The 16,495-nt window shown below is 39.5% G+C and overlaps 1 protein-coding gene across 8 annotated transcripts in view; it reads left to right on the forward strand.

Moving 5' to 3' along the window:
• Positions 1–16,495, forward strand: part of LOC143297225 (uncharacterized) — a 52,987-nt gene that overhangs the window by 27,479 nt on the left and 9,013 nt on the right. For all 8 annotated transcript variants that reach the window (XM_076609448.1, XM_076609450.1, XM_076609451.1 and 5 more), the window contains 4 exons: positions 3,981–4,082; positions 5,450–5,548; positions 8,452–8,550; positions 9,059–9,157. In XM_076609448.1, the coding sequence (XP_076465563.1) occupies positions 3,981–4,082; positions 5,450–5,548; positions 8,452–8,550; positions 9,059–9,157 (399 nt within the window). The remainder of the gene's footprint in view (positions 1–3,980; positions 4,083–5,449; positions 5,549–8,451; positions 8,551–9,058; positions 9,158–16,495) is intronic.

The following is a 16,495-nucleotide window of genomic DNA, read 5'->3' on the forward strand; positions in this document are numbered from 1 at the left end:
GTTGTTTTTTTTTGGGTTGTTTGTTGTTGTTGTTGTTATTGTTTTGTTTCTGTTTATATCCGTGTTGTCATGTAGAAAACAATGGAAGTGGAACGTGAAAAGCATGTTGACAAAACGTTCATCATTTGTGTAATTCAGTATGAATGAAACAATAGAATGGTCACTGATTAATTGTGAAAATATGTGTGGTTTCTTGTAGTAAAAGGAAAGGGTATCAGCAAAGTTTATGATTCTAGCAGCTGGAGTCTAATTGACTGATTAAATGATAAACTTATATGATTCAAAATAGTTTTCCTCAGATACACATTTCAACTTCCTGCTGTCTACCCCTCCCTCCGCCTTCCCAACCCCAACCCCCCTGTCTGTCCCCTGTCTGTCTGTCTGTCTGTCTGTCTGTCTCTCTCTCTCTCCTATTCTTTTAAAAGCTGGTGTTCGTCGAAAATCATTGAAACGTGTAATGGTTATGTATGCGTGTGTGGAAGCTAGGATTAGATGGCTTATATTCAATGCACTACTGGTGTAAAGCAAGGTGATGTAGGCATCCGTGTTCTGTTTTCTCATCTTATCAATTAAATACTTCAGAAATTATGAGAAATGGAAAACATGATGCACAATTTACTAGCGATAATCTAGAGTTATATATATCCTTCTCTTTGCTGATGGTGTTTAATGTCTGAAACTGACTGGTTTGCAAACACAATTAAACAGTCTGCTGCAAAATCACTACAGTTGAAAGTAAACATATCAAAAAGTAATAGATTTTTTTTTTTTTATAGAAAAGGTGATTATTTAGGAATTAGGGAGCGATGGACTTATAATGGTATGATTATGCCTGTAGTGAATGTTTATGAATAGGGATATATTTTTCAACTAAAGTGAATTACTTAGTTGCATATATTGATCTTGGAAGCAGAGCTAAAATGCTTTACTATGTATTATGCAAAAACTGTCAAGTTTAGAGAATTTGGCTCTTGATCTGTTTGTGAAACTATTTGACTCCCAAGTAGCCTACAATCTCATTCATAATATGGTGCAGAAATTTGGTGTCTTTTTTATGCTGCAGCTTGCTATGATTATGTTCATTTGTTGGCATTGAAAACGTTTCTTAGAGAAACCGTGAAAACGCCTAATGGTCTGATTTACGGTGATACAATTAGATATTCAATATATCTGAGTTCTGCAATAAAATGTATTAGCCACTGTTAAAAATAACAAAAATAAATGGTTTAAGGTTGCCGAAAAAAAGTACATAGAATTCTACATGATCTAAGCTCTAGGGGGAAAGGAAAATTGGTGTCAAATGTTACAGTTAAATCATATGAACTGGGGTTTGGTTATGTTTGGTTGCAGCAGGCGAAGGCGACATACATAGATTTATTACAATATTCCAAACAAGACCAATTATTGATTGTTAGTTGATAACAATGATCATAACATGTTCTATGCATTCTATACCTGCATATTTACTGATCAAAATAGATAGGCAAGCAAGTTTCAGATTAGGGATTTCTGACATCTTTCCTTCATTGTCATTGTCATCGTTATCGTAAGTTCATTGTCTGTGATCTCATTTGTTCGCTTATGCAGATGTGCTGGAGAAACCGAATTTGACTATGTGTAATGTTGCTCTGCTTTGAACGATCTCACACATCAGCTAATTACACAAAAAACATTAGAGACACCCACATACCATTTACATTTCGTAATGTATCAGTTGTGTATCATTCAGTTTGTAATTTATCATTTGTATTTGATCATTTACTAATGTCATTCATATGATTTTATTGTTTTCGATGTTTGTTTACAGCTGTAAGCTCTTGTAAGTTATCATTTGTATTTGACCATTTACTAATGTCCTTCATATGATTTTATTGTTTTCGATGTTTGTTTACAGCTGTAAGCTCTTGTAAGTTATCATTTGTATTTGACCATTTACTAATGTCATTCATATGATTTTATTGTTTTCGATGTTTGTTTACAGCTGTAAGCTCACGATTTCTCGCAATCCCACGATTTCTCTCACTTTTAGAGAAATCGTGGGATTGCGAGAAATCGTGGTCGTTCCCCTCCCACGTTTTCTCTCACATTGTGTGAGAAATCATGGGAAGTGCCCCTTGTTTTAATCAAAAAGATTTCCTTTGTCATCGGAGTTGGGCTCTTGTCTTTTCCCAATGCAAATCTAAGAGAAAAACGAGAGAGAGAGAAAAAGAAACGAGAAATGGGAGCGACGACAACGACGACCATGATAATGACAGTGGCGTTAGCGAAGACATCAACAATAGACGGTGAAGGTGATGACATAGTACTGGTTTTAAAAAATGTGTATGTGTATGAGTGAGTTGGTGAGTGGGTGAATGAGTGGGTGAGTGAGTGAGTGAGTGAGTGTGTGTGTGTGTGTGTGTGTGTGTGTGTGTGTGTGTGTGTGTGTGTGTGTTTCCTTTTGTGTGTTTTCTTGGCTGGTTGACTTGTTCTTTTCTTTGACTTTGTTTTTTGAAATGTTTTCATGTTCTGAGTCCCCCTTATTTTAGTATTAAAAAAAAAGATTTCTTTTGTCATCGGAGCTGGGTTCTTGTCTTTCCCCAATGCAAATCTAACAGAAAAATCAGAGAGATGAAATGAAAATACGATAATGATAACGACTTTGGCGTTCTTGAAGACATCAACAGTAACGACACTGAAACACATCTATTTAATGTATTTCACACAAGATGGATCACTGCAATGCACTGACCTCAAATTCAACATCAAAATCAATAGCAAACAACGAAATTTTTAAGGCAATGTACGTAACTCAAACAGAAATATGATATGATATGATGTGATGTGATGTGATGTGATGTGATGTGATGTGATGTTACATAATAAAATATAAAGTAATGTAACATTGATAATATAATATAATAAGACTTGAACCGAATCTTTCCCGAGAGATGTAACAGGTAATAACATCAAAATGATTCAACTCTCTACATAAATATGATAGAAAAAAAGATGTTTCACAATGCTTTATCCTCATGTTGGTAGCGCGAAAACTGGACCAAATAGTTTTCATGTTTTTGTGATGGAAACTTTTCTGTCACATTTATTTAGAATGTTCTTCGTTTCATGCTTGCTCATTTGTTCATCTATTTGTGTCAGCATGTTTTCGGATGTAAAATTGCACTGAAACTGGATTATCGGTTTCACAGAAGAACATGAAAATATCATTTCAAAAAACAGAGTGAAAGAAAAGAACAAGTCAACCAGCCAAGTAAACACACAAAAGGAAACACACACACACACACACACACACACACACACACACACACGTACACACACGCACGCACGCACACACATACATACTCACTCGCTCACCCACTCATTCACCCACTCATTCACCCACTCACCAACTCACTCACTCATACACATACACATTTTTTAAAACCAGTACTATGTCATCAGCTTCACCGTCTATTGTTGATGTCTTCGCTAACGCCACTGTCATTATCATGGTCGTCGTTGTCGTCGCTCCCATTTCTCGTTTCTTTTTCTCTCTCTCTCGTTTTTCTCTTAGATTTGCATTGGGAAAAGACAAGAGCCCAACTCCGATGACAAAGGAAATCTATTTGATTAAAACAAGGGGCACTTCCCATGATTTCTCACACAATGTCAGAAATCGTGGGGGCGCCCCCCACGATTTCTCGCATTTGAGAGAAAACGTGGGAGGGGAACAACCACGATTTCTCGCAACCCCACAAGTTCTCTCAAAGTGAGTGAAAGTGAGAGAAATCGTGGACTTACAGGAGCCATGGCCTTTACAAGATAAATCATTTGTATCTGCGTATGTATATCTCTCTCTGTCTTTCCCCCTATCTCTCTTCCCCTCTCTGTGTCTCTCTCTGCCTCCCTCTCTGTCACCGTCTGTCTGTCTCTCTTTCTCTGTCTGTCTGTCTGTCTGTCTTCCATGTAACTGTCAGCTATGTGCTGTCATGACTGTACAGAGCAAGGATCGCACGGCCCTACACCTGGCGGCAGAGGCAGGTCACGCGGGCGCTGTGGACAGACTGCTGCAGTTCGGGGCTGACGTGCATCTCAAGGACAAGGTCAGTGTGTGGTGGGAGGGAGGAGAGTTTGTGTGTGTGTGTGCGCTCGCGTGTGTGTGTTTGTGTGTGTGTGTGTGGGGGGGGGGGGGTGTCTGTGTATGTATGTAGGTGTGTATGTGTATGTGTGTGTGCATATATATATATATGTATATGTGTGTGTGTGTGTGTGTGTGTGTGTACGTGTGTGTGTGTGCATTTGGAGATTGATTCCTGGGGAGAGGCTGAGGTGGTGAAGATAAAGTAGTTGAGGTGTTTATCTCATGACTGTTTTGATCATGCTTCAGTTGCTATTGTGCAGCGTGGCGAGTATACACTGCTTGTGGGGAGCTCATACGTTTTACTTTCATTATCATCATGATCATCATCATTATTGTTGTTGTTGTTGACAGTGTTATCATGTTCATTATCATCATTGTCATTATCATTTATAGTTATTACTATTATTTCCCCCAGGCCCTTTTCAATGCACCAGTCATCATTAGAGTTGAGAGAGGGAGGGAGACAGAGACAGGGATGAAGAGAAAAGGAGGAGGGGGGAGAGACAGAGACAGACACAAAGAGATATTCTTTACTTTGAGGCAGTGTGATGGAAAGGAACAGCAAATTGACACAAGCTTTGATAGTGGCATCAGGGAGAGAGAGAGTGAGTGAGTGAGTGAGTGAGTGTCTGTGTGTGTGTGCGTGCGTGCGTGTGTGCGTGAGAGAGAGAGACAGACAGACAGACAGACTGACGGACAGACAGAGGTGAATGTAGCCTAGTAGTTGAAACCCACGACCACTTGGTAAAAAGCATGTATATCTAACACAACTGGACTGTGAGAAATAACGTGGAAGAATATATCAAGATAACCATTACGAACCTGTTCGTCCTGTTTGTAAAGCCCCGTCACGATTCACGGATTGCCTGCTCGATTACACTAATTAGTGAAGGTAGGTTTTGCCCAAAAGGTTGCTCATTAGCTCATTCATGTAATGATGAGAACGTGTGCAGAAATGGAACTCTATATGTGAAGAGAGAAAGACAGACAGACAGACAGACAGACAGACAGACAGATTCTGAACATTATCGCAAAGGAAAACAAGTGCAGGGAAACAACTCTTCACGTCACCATGGTATGGCTTGCAGAGAAAGTGCTTCAAAACAACAAACATCAACAGCAAAACAGATGGAGAAGAGCAACAAGGGCTTTTGTTGTCGTTGTTGTTGTAGCTGTTGTTTTAGGCTGAATTTGATATCCTTTTACCACGTTCAGTTATTTTACCTGACATGTAATACATGTCTTTATATTCATGTTATTCATTGCACTTCATACAAGCTGTATCAAGTGTCTCACTGCTCTTCTGTCTTCATCACTGTTCACCTGCAGACAGGAAAGACAGCAGTGCACGTGGCGGCAGAGAGAGGAGAGGGTGAGGTGGTAAGACGACTTCTGCTGGTGGGGGTGGAGGTGGAGGACACCGACATGGTGAGAGAGAGAGAGAGAGAGAGAGAGAGAGAGAGAGAGAGAGAGAGAGATTGCTTACTGCGTGTGTTCGTTCTTTAGTTTAACGTCTTTTCACTGTAAGTGATATTAGACGAGGGAAGGAAAAAAATCGAGTGGGAGGAGGGGGGGTGGGGGTGGGAGGGGTGGGGGGAATTACTGTGTACGCATTCGAGTAAGTGAAAGTGTGTGTGTGTGTGTGTGTGTGTGTGTGTGTGTGTGTGTGTGTGTGAAAATTATTGATTTAAGTTTTGTTTAAAAAATAAACAAAAAAGCATAACAATATAACATATTTCTAATGAAAAACTAACAACTATAACAGCGAACCAACTGGACTGTTTAACAAGGAGTTGAAAAAGTCATACATTAGCAATGGACTGCTGAAGATCGTCAACACTGAAGATGATTTCAGTTCAAGGATTTGAGACTAACATATCGCAAGTTGCTATATGATCGGCTGTTATGTGAGCACCACAGATGCAAGAAACATTACTGACATATTTTGTCCTAAAACAATTCATTTTCCATCTGCAGATTAGAGAAATGATTTGCCTCTTATGAAAATCATTATGATAATGTTTTCCCATGAAACTATACATTTTCTTTATGTTCTTATGTAACTCCGAGTTACCAGTGTGTTTTTCTTCAGACTGAAATTTTGACCATTGGACTTTTTCTACCATGGTGTAACATTCCAGTAGTGAAAGCGAAATATTTAAATCTAACTCCTTCGTGGAGCTTCTAGCTCCTTTTTTTTTTAGCCAAAATGTCAACTTTTTCATTATAGTAAAAACCGCAATGAGAAGGAATCCACCAAAAGGTTATGTGAGAGCCTCTTAATAAGAGTTCGTGAATCAAATGGTTAATTTCAATAATGAGTTCATACCTAACCGTTTCTTTTATAAGTTCAATAGCGTGAAGAACCGATTTAGAATCAACAAAAAATAGAATCTGAAATATAGTTTTCGGAAAGGATATCATGAAATTTAATGCCATTAGGATTGCTATGAGTTCAGCTGTGAAGATGGATTTATTCTCTCCCAGTTGAAAAGAGTTTTGAAAGTTAAGGTCTGGAATAACGAAAGCAGCACCAGCTCTATCATTTACAACAGAGCCGTCTGTAAAAATCTTTAGATGATTAAGGTATTTCTCTTCCAAATGGATTCGTACATGCGATGTAAGTAAATTTATGTTGTCATCTTTGGTCAGAGCAGTGTGATCAATATCAAAGTGCGCTCTTTGAAGTTCCCATACAGGTGTAGGTGATAATACAGACCTTTTAGCAAAATGTGGGGTTTTATTCACGCCGGAATTTGTTAAAATACTTGACGTGTATGTTCCCAGTGTGGTATGAGAGGATATAGATCTAGCTCTCTTTGGAAAATCGCGGTCGGATTTGAAATTTATTTCCGATTCCAAATCATTTTCGTCCGTTAAACTTCTCAAGACAAATTTACTACACGCAAGTTCCCTTTGATCCTCTAATGGTAATACTCCCTCTGCACTGTACGTTTTCTTACTGGAAGCATGGACTGGTAAGCCAAGTGCCAGTTTATATGCTCTGCAGTCTATGCTTTGAATTTTTTTAAATAAATATTTCGGTGCACTGAAGTACACTTCTTGTGCATATATAAGTTTTGACCGAACAAGTGAAGTGCAAAGGTGTAGTAGAATGAGTATGTCCTGGCTCCATGGTTGTTTGCATACTATTTTCAAGAAGTTTAATGTTTTCCTAGCCTTTGTTAAAATGTAATCGATATGATGATTCCAAGTTAATTTTGATGTAAGGTATACTCCAAGGAATTTAACTACTTTTTTTTTTTATATTCCAGGGTGTTATCATAAATCTTAAAGGAAGGCAATGTTGCTGGACTTGATCCATTATTAAAAAGCATCAAGTGTGTTTTTTTCGGTTGATATTTGTAGACCATTCTCGCTCATATAATTTGCTACTGTGTTCAATTCATTTTGATATAGCTTTTTTGTGTAATTCATATATCGGGCAGGATTGTTCTTTTTGATTGTAACTTTCATCCACATGCATATATCGTCAGCGTATTGAACCATTACAACATTCTTTGTTAGTTTTTTTTTGGTAGATCATTCATTAGAATGTTGAACAAAATTGGAGCAATTTCAGAGCCCTGAGGAATACCTGTCTGCAATGTTCGTGTAGATGAATACGTATTCCCTATTTTAGCCTGAATTTTTCTGTTTTCTAAGAAGTCTTTTATAAAGTTATACATATGTCCCGATAATCCAGTCCTCTTCAGTTTTAACATTAGACGTGAATGCCACACTTGGTCATAGGCTTTGGTAATGCGTGTGTGTGTGTGTGTGTGTGTGTGTGTGTGTGTGTGTGTGTGTGTGTGTGTGTGTGTGCGTGTGTGTGTGTGTCTGTGTGTGTGTGTTTCCGTACGTGTGTGAGTGCATGCATGTGTGCATTCGTATGTGTGTGTGTGTCCCGGTGTGTGTGTGAATGTGTGTGTGTGTGTGTGTGTGTGTGTGTGTGTGTGTGTTTCTTCTCTGCCCCCTCCTTCATTCTCTTCATTTTTTTCTGTTTTCAATGTGTTTCTTTTTTGTGATGGCTTGGTGAAAAGAAATTTGCAGCTTTTTTTTTTTTTTAAATAACCTTCAGAAAACAGTCAAATCATCTGTCTCTTACTGTATCTCCCTGTCTGTCTTTCTCTTCACACCTCTATTTCTTATACGTGATTGCAAGAGATGGGTTTGGATTAGTTTAGTTTGAATCAGATTTGATCTGTCATGACTTGATTTACCAAAAACAACCACAGTAATGATGTATAGATAGATAGATATGTATGTGTGTATATATCTGTAAAGTAAAAGACAATGTATTTGATGTGAAGTGATGTTGTTTTCCCCAGAATGGCCGGACAGCGGCACACCTGGCCGCAGAGCATGGTCACCTGGAGGCTCTGGATGTTTTATTGGAGTATAATGCTGACCCCAACTGTGTCACCACTGTGAGTGAGTGTATGTGTGTGTGTGTGTGTGTGTGTGCGCGCGCGGGCGCGCACCCGCGCTCGCACGTGCGCGCGGACACACACACACACACACACACACCTTGTAGACTATATAATCAAATGAAAAAATGTACTATCAAGTTTCGGAAAATGAACCCACAAATGAATAAAGAAATGCACAAATTAGTCCGTCACACTATCTTTGAACCATTAAGTTCCAGCAAAAGTCAAATATTTAAGATGAATATACAAATAAATGAATTAAAGAAAATAATAATATATACCTTATTTTGTTTCGTTTCATTTTCTTTTTGTTTTGCTTAATTTTATTCTGGTGAGAGGAGTCCTTGCCGGACTGGTGTAGAAAACAGAAAGAAATGCACAAATTTATCAACAATAATTGTACGTTGTACACTTTCTTTCTATCTTTTATTTGTTTATTCATTTTAGCTTTTGTGCTGGAAGATGTGCAAGTAATTCAATGTTGCGTGCATTGTCTTGTGTTTAGCGCGAGTTCACTCCCCTGCACCTGGCGGCGGCAGAAGGTCACGCTGACATCTGCCGGAGTCTTGTCAAGGCACGGACTAACGTGAATGCTCGGAACAGTGTAAGTACTGCTGTATGGTGCTTCTCTGTCTTTCCCTTTGTCTGCCTGTCTGTCTCTGTCTCTTTCTCTCCGTCTGTTTGTATCTTTCTCAGTCTGTGTACCTCTTTCTGCGTTTCTCTCTCTCTCTTCTCTGTGTGCCTCTCTCTCAGTCCCCCCTCTCTCTGTCTCTCCGTTTGTCTGTTTTTGTCTCTCCTCTCTCTCTCTCCCTCTCTCTCTGTGTCTCCGTCTTTCTGTACGCCTCTCGCTCTTTCTTTCTCTTCTTCTCTGGTTTGGCCGTGTGGGACAAGCGGTGTTTTGGTTGCTCTAGTGTTTTGGTATTTTTAATGGTGTCAGAGGATGTTTTTCATTGTGATTTTTTGTTGATGTTCTTATCAAAACAATGTGACTGCAAAGCTGTGGTTGTGTTTCTCTGAAAGACAAGGTATGGAGCGTATTTAATGTTTAATTATTTACATTGAATAATGAAGGAAATCTCTTCTGACACTTGTTCAGAGCTGTCCAGTGTGTAGTGCGTTGAATTGTCCGTTCTATACGTGAAGTTTTGTGGTCAGCGTGACCAGTGCGCCCTAAATCGGACAGTCGCTTCACACGTTTGTGATCTGTGTTGTGGATCATTGACTCTTTCTTGTCCCATGTCCGAGTGCCTGGACAATGAATGATGTGATAAACTACCATGTTAATTATGCATTGACGCTTATCAAATACAATGGATACTAGCGCTGAGATAAGAGAATGTAAATTACAACCGACAGTTGATAATCTACAAAAAAGATTTTCCTGTCCAGAGAAAGAACTTATTGCCTGGAGAAATTGTTTGTGCTATCGCTATGCATCAATTACCGATACATTTATACTGATAGAGAAGAAAGATTACGATTATGATGATAACTGCATTTTTCTTCCACTGTGGATTAATGAACCTGTCCCCACCAATCTGGCCAAGACTGTCATACGTGTATTCTGTAAACAGTCCAAACGTGTGACTCTGTCATTGTATTATACTCGGCAAGACTCAGGAACATTACTGTGTCAGGGTAGTGATTGTGCTAAATGGGACACAGAGGAGTGCGAGGTCTTGAAAGATCTTATGGGTACTGTGTAAACCAACATTCGCACACATTTCAGACTTCAATAGTTTCGATTCCTCTTACCTTTTTGACAGATAATCATAAGAGCTTAAACTTATCTCCCCCTGTGTGTACCCAGAAGGAAGTAACCGCCCACACTCCCCCAGTATCCCCTTACCCAGCACCAGAACAGTTACAGCGTGACGGGAGCATACAGCTTGACGTTATGAGTGACTTCTCTGGTATGTCTCCTTTGCCTCACATGGACCCTTTGGACAAAGTTACTGATCAACATGAAAGGGTGCAGCCTCATTCAAATAGCGATGAAAGCATGACTTTCACAGGAGATGCTAGTCAAGCACAAATGGGGGTGAAATCAACTCCAAAACCAACCAACCTCTCAAAACGTCATCGCAGACGAACACTCTGCCCCACAAAAATTGTTGGCAAGACTGTTTCTGAAAAACTCCATAGCATTGAAACCACCATTGACTTTATACTAAATAGTCAAGCTGATCGTGATGCTAATTTTGTATCCAGTCTCCTCAAAAATGAACTCAAACACCACATTGACCATAAGGTCGAGTCCTTACACTCTGCTCTGGACAGTCTTAAAACTATCATATCTGACGTTAGTTCCACAGTAACCAGTCTGAAAAAAGAAAACCAGTCATTAAAAACACAACTGGGAACACTTCATTCAGAATTAAAGCATGGTAAGACAAAAAACAACCCCATTTGTTTGTATTTCCACCCAGTGTAATTTCTCTGTCAGTGATGCTTCTGAGACATCTTCTGACCCACAGCCCAATGTTATGTCAGTCTCTGAAGGCCAGTTCTCTGGCCCGTCTCCAGCACTAACTGCAGCATCTGGTAGTGCTTCTAGTGATTCCATGCCACAGGAAGATGATGGAAATGATGTTTGCCTTGAAAGCACGTCTCAGTCTGTTTCTACAGTTCATCATTCAAACAGTGAAACTATACATGTACCTACACAAAACCGATTTCATGTTCTATCAGAATCCAACCAGGATCAAACTGTTAACAAAAGCCAAAATCAAAGAATGCCACACTCCCATAGAGGGAAAAGCATCCCAGAAATCTCAGCACATGCTTCAACACATGATTTAAAAACACCGATTCAAAAATTTACCCCAAAGCAAGTTTCTAGGTGAAATAAATATCCCAGCTGAATCCTCCTCGTTACTTATTGAGGACTCTGTCATCAGGCATGTAAACCCTAAGAGGCTACAAACTCACAGTGACCCTCTCTTTAAAGTATGCATTCCTGGAATAACGGTTGATGATCTCGCCCAGTGGTTCAATAGTTTAGCAAAACAAGATCAAATACTAACTGTTATTGTACATGTTGGAATCAATAATTGTTCAGCCGGACCGGTTTCAACCCAGAAATGGTGTGAACTCATTGGCCTGTGCACCAGTTGTTTTCCCTCAGTACCCAGCATTCAGCTCTATTCTCCCTGCTAGAGGTCGTAATCAATTGAACAATACCATTGCACCATCCAACAGAAGTTTGTATTCTGCCTGCATGAGCATGCAGGTAGACATGATTGACCACTGCAGTGCCTTTGTAACTCAGAACGGGGCACCACGTCAGGCATTGTATAATGATGCCACTCACCCCAGTAGAAGAGGGACGGCCTGCCTTGCCGTCAACTTCAAGAGGGTTCTCCAACAGCCTGGCCGTACAGAAAACAACAACCGTCCTGAAGACGTGGGGTCCTCACGTCCTTCCTCAGGTCACAGGGATGGAGGGAGATCCCCGCACGTCAGCAGTGAATCAGCTTCCTCACGCTGGTCCCAGCACTCAGACCTTGCTGATGCAGGCTCTCCTCCCTTATCATCCACTGCCCACTTTCCCCTTCTGCCGTCCCGGAGTGACCGGCGTGTCACCTTCAGTGAGGCACGTCCACCTCAGCGAGTTCAGCCCCAGGACCGCACACCTACAGACTGTGTGGCAGATGGTGAAGGGGACGAATTACCTCCCCCTCTAGCCAGACGATCCCATGAAAATGCAAGTCTGTACCCCCCACCACATACCTTTTCATCCTTCCCATATGCCCCCCCTCCTTACCCCTTCCCACTTCCAGTGATTCCCTACTCCCAGCACCCCAGATGCCCAGACCCATTCCCTTACCCTCCCCTCAATGTCCACAGAGGAGGGTTCTCACAGCCTCAGTACCCAGTCCCTTACCCTCCCCTCAATGTCCACAGAGGAGGGTTCTCACAGCCTCAGTACCCAGTCCCAGGTGCCCAAGACTTCACACCTACCCCACAGGGCTCCATCTACGACAATCACAGCTGGCTTCCACCCAGCCCTGTTGGCCAGTGTGCACAACAACTCGTCAACCTGGCATCTCACCTGGTGTACGACCGTGACCGTCAGCGACCGATGCCATCGTGGTGGACACGGTGTATTGCTTCGCCAGATCATCCCAGTGCCGTGCCACACTGCTAACTTGTATTATGTGCAGCTGGTCCATATTGTTGTCATGTAATATGTGGCTGTGGCTATGTTGCTTCTTCATCTTTTTGTCTCCATAATTATATGGTACAATGTTTTGGTATACATAAACCTACCGTGAGCTTGCCATTGCTTTAAACATAATGACATTTAATGCTTTGTTTCATATTTTGTTTCAAGATATTCGTGATAAAACGATGTAAATTATAATTAAAATGCATCACAGTTAGTTGATATGTTCTGATTACTCATTGTCAAATCAGGCCATATTGTATACTCGGATGGGGACGTTTAAACCATAATTGTTAACTTACTGTCTTATTCACGGAAGTTGCGTGGATATATCTAAACAAATTAATTTCAACTTGATTTGCTTTGTACAGATGTAAGTGTGGTATTCTGTATTTCTAATTGGTGTTGTGTCGTAAGTGTTATCTTTGTCTTAAAGGACATTAACTATTTTGCTTTATTCCCTGCGAGCATATTACTTGAACATGGAGAAATGCCACACTACCCCGAAGTGGTTGACAAAAACTGGATTTAAAATTGGTTATCTGAATACCTGTCATATGTTGAACAAGATGTCAGACATTCCTTCCATTTTATCAAACTCTGGCGATTGCTTTCACACTTTTGGCTTCTCTGAATCACGATTATCAGATTTAGTTTCTGATAATGTTATATCTGCTCCTGGATACCATCTCTTCAGGCGAGATGCCACATTAAAACTAGAAACAGGATTGGTTGCCTATGTTCATCAGTCAGTTAATTATAAACAAGTTAGTTGTTTTGATCAATATAGAATAGAGTGTATTTGGTTAGAGATTCATTTCAAAGGGACAAAGCCAATCCTTGTGTGTTTTCTTTACAGAAACCCCGAAGAACGGGTTGAATGGCATGATCGCTTTGAACTGATGATGGAAGATGCTTTGAACTATTCCACAGAAGTAATTGTGCTAGGTGATTTTAATATAGATTTGTTAAAACCACAGGATAAATGGAGACGCACTTTTGAATCATACAACTTAACACAGATTGTAAATACCCCAACAAGAAAGACGCTGCTCTCAGAAACGTTAATTGATCACATTTATGTAACTAACCCTAGCAATGTTGTAGAAACATCTGTTCCCGTATTCGGCCTTAGCGATCACTTTCCTGTTTGTGTAACATGGTCAAAGAAAGGAATAAAAATCCCCAGGTGCAGTCACAAGTATATATCGTTCCGCAGCTACAAAAAGTTTGATACAGGGGGATTTCTGTCAGATTTATGTATGGTTGATTTTTCTAATGTTTACCAGTGTACCGATCCTGATAGTGCTCTTGCAACTTGGTATAGTAACTTTCTTTCTGTCTTTAACAAGCATGCTCCCTTAAGGACTAAACGTGTCAAACATGAAGAAAAGCCTTCTTGGTTAACTGAAGATATTAAACTAGAAATAGAGTATCGTGATCTGTTACTGGAAACTACAGGAAAAGATGAGAAATTTAAGAAACAGAGAAACAAAGTAACTGCAATGAAACGGGCTGCCCAAAAGAAATATTTCAGTGACTTGATAATAAATAAAAAGGATTCAAAATCCATCTGGAAAGCTATCAACCAACTGTCGAGGAAAAATTCAACTTCTACGACTGGAAATGAACTATCTCCTGAAATCCTAAATAAACATTTTACTACTATCGCCGAAAGAATTGTCAAGGTTGATAACACACAGTCCAATGACTTGCAGTTACTAAAATGTTTCTGTGATACCAAACACATACAATCTAACCTTTATCTAACATATATTAGCGTACATGACGTGTTCAAGGAATTATCTTCATTAAAACAGTCCAGATCCCGAGGTTTGGATGGCATAGATAGTAAAATATTAAAAATTTCAGCACCTATTATCTCTGAACACATTACATACATCTATAACCTCTGCATTGATAAATCCTCCAATCCTCAAGCTTTTAAAAAAATTAATGCTAAAGTGTTCCCTGTCTTTGAAGCTGGTGATCCATCTGACCCTGCAAACTATAGACCTATATCAATATTATCCACATTATCCAAACCCCTCGAAAAACATATTAAACTTAATCTTCAAGCACGTTTCAGCAAATATGATTTATTTCACCCCAACCAAAGTGGCTTTAGAAAAAATCATTCCTGTCACACCGCACTAACAAATCTCGTAGAAGAATGGCATTTAAACATAAACAACGACTTGTTTACTGGTTCTGTTTTTATTGATTTTGCTAAAGCTTTTGATACTATTGATCACAATCTTCTCTCAAAAAAATTACTCATGTATGGATTATCCCCTGAATCTGTCGAACTTGTATCTTCCTTTCTTAATAGTAGGAAACAAATTGTCTTCCAAGATTCAAAAGTAATCCCTCTTATGCCAATCAATTATGGAATTCCTCAGGGATCAGTTTTGGGGCCTGTTTTATTTTCAATATATATAAATGACCTTCCACTTTTCGTTTCATCTTCTTGTGAACTTTTCCCTGATGACACAACCCTCCATAAAAAAAGACACAAATGTCGATGTCGTATGTACTCAGTTGCAGAGTGATATTGATAAACTCGTAAAATGGACCGAAATTAATCACATGGCAATTCACCCACACAAATCAAAATTTATGCTAGTGACAACCAGACAGAAACGCCAAAACATCAAATCTAAATTACTCGGACCAAAGGTACTTGGCAGTGAGTTGGAGGTAGTTAATTCTTACAAATTACTTGGTCTTACAATTGATAATAACCTGTCATGGTCTAATCATGTTTCTGCTTTATGTAAAAAGCTATCGAAAAAATTGTATCAGCTCAACAGAATTAAACATTTCCTTGATCAGCATACCCGCAAGCTATTTTTTCACGCATACATTCAACCTGACATCGACTATGCCTCAACATGCTGGGACTTAGCAAGCAAAAATTGCTTGAAACCACTCATAAGCATATACAGACGTTCTCTCAAGATTATTCTCCTCAAATCTTCTATCTATACTAACGACTACAAAGAACTAAACATGCTTCCTTTCCATCTCAAATGTATCTTTAATAAAGGTGTTTTTATGTACAAAATTAAAAAAACTTAGCACCATCCTACCTTCAGAGGAAATTTCCTGAAAAAAGTGTTCGTGGCAAAAATAACATTTCTATCCCTCGTCCGAGAACTAACCTTTTCATGTCATCTCTCATGTATTCTGGTGGTAAACTATGGAATGAAATTCCCGACTATCTGAAAAATAAATCCACCTTGGTATCATTAAAAAAAGAGTACCAAAAATATCTCATGAAACAATTATAAACAAATCTTATATACCGTGTTTTGTTTGAACTTCTTGAGAGAGCTTCCACACAATAACATTTTTTTCGTTGCTCTCTGACAATGTGAACAGGGAAAGGAGCTCAGAAGATTAGTGTATATCAGCCCGTGTAAGCATGCGTGCGTAAGCTGGTGCGTGCGTGCGTGTGTGTGTGTGTGTGTGTGACTGAGTTATATTCCATGCTATTTTTTTTGTTTCGTGATTAACTCTTGTTGTTGTAGTTGTTGTTGTTGTTACTGTCTACACCGAGTGTCCGTACCGATTTTTTTTTCTTTCCTTTTTCATCTTTTGTGAGTGTGTGTGGGTGTGTGTGTTTGTGTTTGAGGGAGGCATGGTGTAAAGAAGTTTCCGGCTTATCCAGTTTACCTTCAATAAAAACATTTGTTCATTGTTCATTTCTGTCTCTGTCTGTCAGTCACACACATCATCACTTCTCTTTCTGTCTGTCAGTCACACACATCA

Source organism: Babylonia areolata, chromosome 22 (assembly GCF_041734735.1).
Source record: "Babylonia areolata isolate BAREFJ2019XMU chromosome 22, ASM4173473v1, whole genome shotgun sequence".
In the NCBI taxonomy this organism is placed as follows: Eukaryota; Metazoa; Mollusca; class Gastropoda; order Neogastropoda; family Buccinidae; genus Babylonia; species Babylonia areolata.